General features: G+C 30.7%; 1 protein-coding gene across 8 annotated transcripts in view; it reads left to right on the forward strand.

Annotated features, from left to right (window-relative positions):
• The window catches only part of LOC109542477 (protein tramtrack, beta isoform), a 25,318-nt gene that overhangs the window by 7,693 nt on the left and 6,734 nt on the right, over positions 1 to 10,891 (forward strand). For 7 of the 8 annotated variants that reach the window (XR_007280245.1, XR_007280244.1, XM_048660703.1 and 4 more), the window contains 5 exons: positions 1,029 to 1,251; positions 8,001 to 8,185; positions 8,367 to 8,707; positions 9,504 to 9,527; positions 10,288 to 10,455. Coding sequence is in view for 6 of the 8 variants with exons in the window: in XM_048660703.1 (XP_048516660.1) it covers positions 1,029 to 1,251; positions 8,001 to 8,185; positions 8,367 to 8,707; positions 9,504 to 9,527; positions 10,288 to 10,455 (941 nt within the window). In the remaining 2 variants the exon portion in view is untranslated. The remainder of the gene's footprint in view (positions 1 to 1,028; positions 1,252 to 8,000; positions 8,186 to 8,366; positions 8,708 to 9,503; positions 9,528 to 10,287; positions 10,456 to 10,891) is intronic. The other variant, XM_048660702.1, reaches the window with a different exon arrangement.

The raw sequence follows: 10,891 nt of genomic DNA on the forward strand, positions 1-10,891 counted from the left end.
TGCTTCAGATCAGACCCTTGCTTCAGATCGACAGCAAATGTTATTTTTTAGCTCTAGTTTTAAACCTACTTTATGCTGCCTGAACTTAATTAACTCGATACAGAAAATTCTAGAAATTGTTTTACATATTGAACCATTTTACGATTACTGAAAGTGATTGTTATTTTCTTAATCATCGGTATTTTCCTAGAGTTAAATGGTCATCCGTATCCAAGTCTTATCATTCAATGGTTTCGATTACACGTCCTATGTATTTATAAATGGGTGATAAATCTATATTTATAATAGACTTAAGTTCAGTGAATGAATAAATGTTAATTGTTGAAAGCGCATCCTAAACGCTAGTGTGCATATTGATTATCATTATGAAAAATAGAACATATTTTTATTTTTGCATCATTAATATATATTTTGTTGAACAACATGGAAGAATAATATAGGTATCATGCTGACAGCCAGTAATAAAATCAAATAAACAATTGAAATTGAATCAATGAAAATTAATAAAATAACAAATACAAAAGTCGGTATAACTGATGATGTAACATGTATCTTTTTAAAATAATTTTTATTGGGAATTTCGGAGAAATACGTTAATTTCTATACAATAAGAGTCGTTTGCAATATACAGGGTTTGATGATGATACCAATATGATGGTTTTCAGGTATTTTCACGAGAAAATTAATAGTTTACCAAAAAATGCCCGATTTGGGATTCAGTTTGCTTTTGACATAAAAAAAACTTTGCATCAATTATTTTTGTATCAATATTGTCCATTAAGAATTGCGATCGCACATTTTTTTGTATTGTACTTTAATGATTATTTGTTATAATATTATTCATATTTTTGCAATGGAAATGAAATTCAATAGAAATTTCAGTCCGATGTAAAATAGTTATATGCTCATTAACTAATGTCAATTAGTTATACGTTTTACAAACCAAAATTCGTTCTTGCTTCACTTAGCTGCTCAAACTGTGTAAATTGCGTTGAAATAATTTTTAAAGTACATTTTTTCTGTTCCAGAATCACTTAGCTACATTGCTGAAAACAGCCGAAGAACTACGAATAAAAGGTTTGGCTGAAGTGTCATGGAAAGACGACGAACCAACTGGATCTGGCGATGGAAATTCCAATGGGATACACACGGCCATTCCACAAGTTACTACTGTAATGAACAGCCCCAATTCGCAATCGCCGCCCTCAAATAACATTCCCCACAAGAAGAAGCGTGGACGACCTCCCATAGGTATGTTATGTGCCTTATGAAAAAATGAAATAAAATTCAGTTTTATTGCGTCAGACAAGTTTTTTTTTCAAATTTTTGCCTGCTGATCTGCTCATAATAGGTAGCGAGCGGAAATGGAACATTTCCAAAATATTCCATCTTTCCAAACCGAATGCCGTCAATACTGATTGACGTAACAAAATGCGAAATTTAAATCAAGGGCATTTGACGATGGGTATTTTTCTGTGTAATAAATCTTCTTTGATTTTCTCTTATATGAATATTGAGCTGGAGACAATAAAATTATCACCAGCTTTAGTACAATTCGTAGTTAAGACTTTAATTTAATAGGAACAATGTATTAAGCATACATTTATTTTGAGAACGCTTTATTTTATGTATTAATTGTTTAAATAAGGTGAAATGTTTTGTCACTCGCAATTTTCCAGAGTTAGTCAAATTTACATATTATTAAATACTCATGCTTATTCGTGTTGGTCGTTGTCCACGTGATTATACGAGGTTCTTATTTACGCATAAACGGTACCGTTTGTTTGATTTTAAAAGAACCGTTTTCAATGTTTACCGAATCTGCAATTTTTCTTAATAGATACAGGGTCTCCTGAAAGATGAAAGCATGCGATCGCCATTCTTGAGGCTAAAATTTTATGATTCAACATTGAAAGAAATCGGAAAAGGGGAAATTGAAATTGAAATCTAATTTTCATTTCTTTCTTAAATGTTGTGGGCACACCTCCGCTGGTTCTTTGCACAGATTTAGAGCGAAGGATTTGTTGTGTCACACTGTATTTTGCATCAAAATTTTTCTTTCTCCTACATATTTGACTTAAAAGGGTATACGAAATAAGAGTGGATTTGAGCAGCTATGTTTGAGATTCTTTGAGATCTAAGAAAATTCTTAGAAACTTTTGTTTTTTTTTAACAAAAAATTGTATGTAGTAAACAAAATTGAGTCAGTCAACTTCTAGGCTATCTACTTTTTTGACGTCATAATCTGTTTTTATACGTTTTTCCCATTTTAAGTTATTTTGGAATATTACTTCTAAATATTGAGTTTATTTGACTAAAGAATAATAAATTGTATCTTGCTTCAGAATTGCATTTCACGGAATTTGTCCATTTCCAAAAGAGGGCATCTTTTGGGTTAGTTTGGGTTAGTATCTCTAGTTAGGTCTCTATTCTGTGTTTAAAAAAATGTCATCTTTTGGGTTAGTTTGGGTTAGTATCTCTAGTTAGGTCTCTATTCTGTGTTTAAAAAAATGTGTATAGTAAACAAAATTGAGCCATATTCGAGATGAAATCTGATGATTCCATTAAGGACACTAACTATTTGGGTCGGCGCCCAAAATACTTTTAATATATCTATTTTTTGCTTTATAATCTGTTTTTTATACGTTTTTCCCATTTTAAGTTATTAATTTTTAACTATATTATATTTAACTAATTATATTTTTGCCTGGTAACGACGTAACGTGTCGTAATTCAAAATTTAAATGCAGAGAAACTGAATGCAAAAAAACACTGTTTAATTGATTTTCTTATTTGCAAAATACCTAATTTGTTACGTTGAACATAGAATAATTGTCGGCACTCAATTTTTTTAAACGCGTGTATCAGTTTCCACACTAAAGTGCTTTAAAGCGAACAGAAAGTGGTGTCCTAGCTTTTATTGCTTACGCCCAGTTGGAGAAATGAAAGAAATACATGCCAGAAAGCCACTTTTAAAGCAACGTTTTCCAAGTGGTTTGTTTCATTCAAGGCGAATTCTGATTGCAGATTCGACTTTTTGGGACAAAAGCAGCATAAAATGAACCCCATGTCGACAGCTGGTTTTTCGCAATTTTTTTTGTGAAGAAATATACTAAAACTATTCCTAATTTTTACTCAAAATCTACAAAGAAAACGAATCAACTCGTTTTCAGCTAAAATTGCCTCAAAATATGTTCATTAAAAATATAAAGCAATATAAAAATTAAAATAGTGTTTGTGTGTTAGTTTATCTAAATACTCTTAAATATGAGACTATAGGAGCTGCAGTGGTTAATTTTATCGACAGCAATACAAGAGTACGTCTTTTAAGTTTCATTTTCAAACTATTTGAAAACATTTTTTTTTTGGGTCTCTATTATACAGAGTGTTAAAAATATGAGCATCAATAAGCACAAGCGAAGCACAGAGCGAAGCTTTGGGGAACTCAAACAGAAAAAACACTTTTTTAAGTATTATCGTAATAAAAAATTTAACTGTGTATTTTAGTTAGTAATTTAATAAAAACCGATTATCAGCGGAATTTTTTAGGGAACCATATCTTCGTATGGAGACTGTACAATTTTTATCTGAAGAATTTCTATAACATATAATCATCAAATTATGGCACTTCGTACATATTGTTTAATTCAACATTTAAGTGTGTTAATTCTACAATAGGGCAATTAAAACAACAAAAAGGCCATAGAGACATTAGAGCATTAAACAATCATATAATAAATAGAAAATATAGAAACTTCGAAATAATCATAAATATTGCAGACGTCAATATATCAGTTTCTTCGTGCGTAGACTGTTGAGAATTATTCTCTAGCAGATGTTATCCAAGGGACCTAATTGAACAAGAGAAAAACATTTACGTTGTGAATCAACTACGTAAGGGCTTTGAAAATTTTCAAAAACTGAATCTCACCCCAATGGTAATAACCCGTGTCGCCCCTATGATGACTAACAATTTTGGGGTAGATTGTCGAGACGTTTTCAATTTAAAAATTGTGTGCAGTGAAGCCACAGAAAGCGTTTTGGTTTTTTACGGGTTATCGATCTTTTGACAGGGAACTGGGCTTCAATGTGTGGCGTAGATATAATACTTGCGATTGCATAACGAAATTTTGTATTTACCATACAAGTTGAAATTGAATTAACTATCAAGGTTATTTCGTGGAAGTCAAGTCAAAATTGAATGTAGATTAAGTTTTCCGAACAGCTGCAATTAAAACGATTGCTCGTAATTGTATTTACCATAAAACGAAAGCTCTTCAACTATTCCCAATAGCGGTAAATTTGAGTTCGTTTGTTTGAAATATGCATTGCCGGGACGTAAAGACAAATTGGTGCAATTTATGAAGGTGAATTAGAAGTTTTTTATGTGGTCGAACTTGCGAAACTGCTATTATAAATTTCACATAAAAAAGGAAATTAGTCTTTTTACACAAAAAGCAATTTTATTTTTGTAATTTCGAGTTGAAATTTTAATATACCTATCGATTTTCTTATAGCTCCGGTGTGACCTATTTTCTTGGTCGATTCACGACTTTAAAACGTCAACAGCAATTCAGTATAGTATATTTTGTAAATATGATTATACGATTGATTTTTTCTTTCTTTTGTTGGCGTTATCCTTGACATAATTTTTTTGGCGATTTATGCGTTCAGAACTTTGACACGAAATACCCTTAAATGGAATACAGCGATAGCGAAATCAAGATAAGCTTTTTCTAAATTGCTTAAAAATGCTTTTGTAAAATGTAGTTTGTAATTTTTTTACCGTTATTGCGATGTAGTAAAATTAACGTGAGGCGTTTCCTGCCTCACATTTAAAGCAACTTATTATTAATGCTTTTTATTCAAAATTCCAACATTTCAGTCAATTAATACGCAAATTCCGCATCGATTGCTATAGTACATACGTTTCGGTTTTTAAACAAATGATCAGAGAAAAACCTACAAAGTCATTATGTGAATTTAACTAACAGGTTCAAATACTTGTTTATATTTGCTTTAAAATCAATACATACATTATTTTTTGGTTTGTATACAGTTCGAACTATTTATTCATTTTATCGGAGATTTATAAAATGTTTTGGATGGTTCCTTTTTTAACGAATTCCCCGTTTTTTATTGAAATCTTAGGTCAACTGTTGGCTCTGTGTTGTAACTGGACTCAATATTTTTTCTATTTGGTATGAATTGTAAGTTACCAATTTGTTTATATTTTTCCCAGGCTGTTCTAAGAAATTGTCTAGTCTGATTTATGGAGTTGTTTTTATCGTGTTCAATTGTTACTTTTGAAGTATTTTAAAGGTGAAACCTGTTAGTTTTATCAAGGATATACATATAAAATATATGTTTGGTTTTTTTGTTTAAAAATTTAGGCTTATAATATTTTCAAACTTAAATTACACGGAATTAAAACACAGTTTTTATAAACCCCTTTTCTAATACGGCTGCTGTTTGATTAGACATTTACCCACTCAAAGATAGGGTGTTTTTTTCTTCCAGGGTTCTTCCAGACCATGAAAAACAAAAAACAGTGATTATTCTGGATATAACGGGGTCTCAATAATGGCTTCTGGATTTTCGTCGTTCAAAGGCCGATAATTTTGTTTATTTACGCAATGTTTTTACGTTTATTTAAAATGAACGAAGCGCACCGTGAGTTTGGCGAACTGAACAGCGATTTTCGAAATAATATGGCGAATTTAGAGGGACGAAAATCCAAACTCCGGAAGCCATTATTGAGGCGCCGTTATATCCAGAAAAACTCATTGTTTGATGTGTTTTTTTATGGTCTAGTGGAACCAAATTGGTCGAAAATTGGACTTCTTTCGTGGATTGCTCATCATTAAAACCAGCCGCAGCGCCTATATGCCTCAAATCATATTTAAGCTATAATGGCATACGATGGTTTTTTCAATTTTTTCAAGCCAGTACCATGACCTTAACTTGTATTTTTTGAGTTTGTTTTCAAAGTGAAGTTATATACCTTTAAAAAAACCAGCCAATTAAATATCGAACAAAACAAAGCCGCAAAGTTTAAATAACAAACGAAACATTAAGAAAGAGATTGCAATGTAAAATTAAAATTTTAAAATTATTATTGTAGTTATCCTGTGACATGAAGTGACCAGTGACTCTCTTTTTTATTTTTTTGATTTGAATACTTTTGTTCGTGCTGTTTGTTGGGTTTGTTATTACATAGCGTGTTTCTAACGTCGATTTCTACCTCGTTGTTCGATAAAGAAATTCCACATTTTATGTTCGTTTTAACCCCTTTAATTGGTTGGTATTTAATTGCCTGGCGAGAGCAGTTAAATTTTCTGTTCCATTTTCATTTGCGTTCTTAACTCAAAAAAACGAAACAAACCGACTATTTTTAAGTTTTTATAAAAAATTTCTACAATTTAGTGAGCTTTGCCTCAAAAAATCTCACTATAACTTTTTTTGAAGGTCTTTCTATAATTTATAAATGGTATAAATTTTAACGTAAAATATTTATAACTTTTTGTTCATTTCCATTTGTTATGAAAAAGGGCTCTTCCCAGATTCTAAATAGGTTTTTCTTGAGACGTCGGAGAGACTTCTCTGAGCTGTATTTTACTCGTAGAGAGTACAATAAAGGAAAATTTTATTCATTAATCAATTTTTCCTTTATTGTAAGTTGTAATATAACTCTTTACGAGTAAGATAAACCCTCAGAGTCTCTCAGTCGCTCCGACGTCCCAAACAAAAATTATTTAGAATCTGGCAAGAGCCTTTTTTTAATAACAAATAGGAATGAACAAAAAGTTATGAGTTCTTTAAGCTAAAATTTATAAAGTGTACACTTATAAAGTGTACAAGGACCTTCAAAAAAAGTTATGTCTGATTTTTTGATGCATAACTAAATTAATTATAGAAAATTTAAAAAACGCTTAAATTGACGGTTTTTCTTCGGTTTTTGAGTACACAAATGAACTTATTTTACATTTAGTTTATCTTAGATTGTAGGTATTTTTAATACTTGAAGAAAAGTATTAAACTTTTTTCAATAGCATCAACGGTTCAAAAGTTATGTGCAAAAAACCGTTTTTCGCACTTTCTTTAATTAATTGAACAATGTTCCACAGCCGGAAATTGCACTCAAACTATTGTCCCAATATTCTGACATCCTTCTGAACAACTTCCAATAATCTTTTACCTTCATCTATTTAGTGCCCGAAATAGGCCTTTTAAAGTCTAATCTGACTGGACTATCATAGAAAGTTGGCTTGGTTGGCAGGGTTTTTATATTATTTGTCAATTTATTATTAATTTATTTCTAAAATTTGATACCTTTGATTTTGTTGTTTCCAAATCACTTTGATGACTTCTTGACTGTATTCTTGGGTACGGTATTTGTTTTCTTAATGATTTAAGCCGCTTTTTTATGGAATTTTGAATTTAATTACGCGTTTAAATACTTTATCGTATTTTGCTGCTATCCGCCCTTCAAATTAATTTTAAAGTTTCTACTTAACCGAAAACATCTCAGTTTTGAACAATGTAAAACTGATAGAAATTCACGAAAATAATAAAAAGTTACTATGTACAAGGAATAAATAATTTTAAGCATAAGGGTTGGAAGTAGGTTTTTTTTTCATTTTTATGATTGAATATTTTTTCCTGTTTGTTTTGATACCGATAATTCACCGAGTCCGCATCGACTACAACTTTGCTTCACTTCTAATGATCGAAGCATTTTAAGAGACAAAATTTAATACTTATTATATTTTGATGATGATAATAATAATATTAATAAAAAAATATTTTTTAAATTTGCAAAACACGATTTAATACATCAGTGATTATGATCAATAAAAGATTTGAATACATTTTGCTATTTCCGTTCACATAGTTTCGCAATATTGGTGATTTGATCACTCGAATCACCTACTTTAAATTGGACAATAAAAAATATGCAAATTCGACGTGATAAATTAACATTTTTATTGTCGTTTCAGATGATTACGATTCCCATTTTACTGCTCCAAAAATCACACGTGTATCTGGAAACGTTAGTGCTGTGGACGATACGTATTCAAACGATGCATTGTCCAGTAGTGAACACGATTTGCAGATCTGGGAAGAAGATCCGGCCAATAATACCGACAACGAGGAATCATTATTGAAAATTAAAAAGGAAACGGTAAATTTGCTTTTGCATTCAAATCGATTAAACTACTTTGCGTTTGTGGTATAATCGTAAATCTGTTGATCCTCATTTAACAAACGTGTACGGACTAACAATTTGTTGAAATTATAATTATATTGATCGAACTGAAGTACAACAATATTTTAAAAAGTTAAATAATGATTAATTATTTTAGGATGACGATGACGAGCAAAGCAACACATCTTTCACCAATGAGAAATGCACCAGCAGTAGCAACACAACAAAATCAACTGGAAACGTTACAACATCCGCCCTACAATCATTTTTAACTCCTGCCATAGAAAAAGAATGGCCGGACGTTATTAAAATGAACGAATATTTGAATACTGGTCGGCGTCAGCAATTCTGGGAGGAACCGTTCACCAAAAGGGTGATGGACGCAATTAAAACGAAAAATCTGGAAATGAAAGTTGCTGCGGAATTGCTTGGGGTATCGTATGGAACGCTCTATGGCAGGTACAGAGATTCTTATGGGTGCTTAAAACATCCCTATAGGTGAGTGAAATCAAAAAATAATTATGTAGTGGCTAATTTTACTAAATTACCAGCTATAATATAATCTACAAATTTCGAACTTTTATAGTAACACTGACTAACATGCGAAAGTTTTTCTTATTTGACTGATGTTTCAATTTTAAAGTACTAAATATATTCTATGGAATTGAAAGGATGTCGATGAACAGTTTCAAAAGACAAATAATTTTACCATTAGAAATAAAAATACATTCAACATTTTACACCTAATTCACTCGCAATCAATTATAAGCTTAATTGGGAAATAAAATTATGTTACTTGTTGTTATACTTCCAAAGATGTAATAAATATAAATTATCTATCAAAAGAACAATACTATAAAAGCATTTGATAGTTACAATTCTGTTTTTATTTTGATTCAATTGAAATGATTTAATTACATTTTTTGAGGTTTAACAGTCAAATCCTATAAAACTGGATTAAATCCGTGTCGCTCGAAACAACTTTCTGTCTATTGCAGATGTGGGACTCGAATTTATCTATCGGAATTTACTTACCCACAATGCCATAATTAATTCCTTTACCCACCAATGCCATAATTTTTGTCATCAAATTCTGATTTTCATATTTAAAAAACTAAATGTTCTTCTTTGGCGTTAAAAGCATGATGAGTTTGGTGCATTTACAAAAACTACATCATTCGCATATGTCAAATGAATTTTAATGTTTTTGTTTTCATAGTGTGGCTTTTTAAATTCGGTTACATCTGATAGAGTATGTTGTGAGTCACTGACGGTTTATTTTTTGTTTTTGCAGTTTTCACCCACTATTTAATAGAAGGTACGCAAAACTGAACTATTATGCAAAATCGAGTTATTTGTAGTTTTTGATTACGCCAATATTGCACACCCTAAGCGATGTTAGTCGTTAGATTTGGTTTAATTTCAGTTTAACATTACAGTAAATAGTTTTGCTGAATGAGAAGAAATTTCTTAAATTTGTAAGACGACTTGCCTTATTTGATAATTGTGAAACCATTGGAATTCATTGTTTATATGCTTTAGCGAGCAGTTGGAGAATGTTTGCAAGATCTGATAATACACAAATAAGAATGAATTTAAAAAAATTATGCAGGTCAAGAATATGGGTATTAATTACGAATATGTTATGCATTTTTAGACTTAGGATAAGGATAGTTAAATATGTATTGGTTGCATTGCATGTGAAGTTATATGTTGTATTAACATGACGCTTTATTAATAAGTTTTAATTGGCTTTCAGTCCTCGTGTATAAAATGTGTTTTATTATTGTGAATAGCTTCTGAATATGACAGAGGTATCCTTCGTTTTTCCTACGTTTAGCACATTTATTCCTGCATTACCACGGCATAGAAAACTTATTTTTTTTAGAATTTTAAATTCAGATAATTTACATATAAAATCTTTGACTATACCAGTAGAAGACTAGAAGCCTTAACAATCCAGAAATAAATTTGCGAAATGGTGAAAATATTGTCTGATTTAGATAGTATTTCTAATACTAAAGCACATTTGCTTATATGGTTTTGTAAATAATCTAATTAAGTATTTTCTTTTGAAGAGTACGAGATTTTTGGACTGAACAAGGACCAACCGACATTCTGCTCAAGTTGAAGCGCAAAGAAATTACTTTGTTTCGGGCCGCTGAGCAACTCAATGTCACTCCACAAACTCTCTCCAACTATCTGATCTCCATATCCCAATTGGATACGCATGAAAGTAATTCCAGGTACGTTTTTATATTATATTTTATCATTGTACGTACTTTCCTGACTGTGTTTCAATTCCAAATTAAAATCAAATCCTGGGTTCTTCAGTCATTTATTGTCTATTTATCAATTAAAAAAACGTTTCGGTGTTTTCCACCATCATCAGTTTCACTAAAATAACAGGTAGTAAAAAAAAAATATAAATGTTTTTATTAATCTAAAAAACAATCACAGTTTGTCAACAGCTTGTTATATCACACACTAAAATACATTACAATTGTAACACTTTAAAATATTCTGAGATTAATTGGGCCTAACAGGTGATCAGTTAGGACAATCAATTCTGGGAAGAGACTACATAACATAACAATGCTATGAATTTCAGATCGGATACCGACAATCTTAGCTCAGTATATCATACATTAATTAAATGAAATAAACATAAAATATTAACTA

The sequence above is a fragment of the Dendroctonus ponderosae genome, unplaced genomic scaffold (assembly GCF_020466585.1).
Source record: "Dendroctonus ponderosae isolate FM_Combo_2020 unplaced genomic scaffold, Dpon_F_20191213v2 Dpon_F_20191213_1, whole genome shotgun sequence".
In the NCBI taxonomy this organism is placed as follows: domain Eukaryota; kingdom Metazoa; phylum Arthropoda; class Insecta; order Coleoptera; family Curculionidae; genus Dendroctonus; species Dendroctonus ponderosae.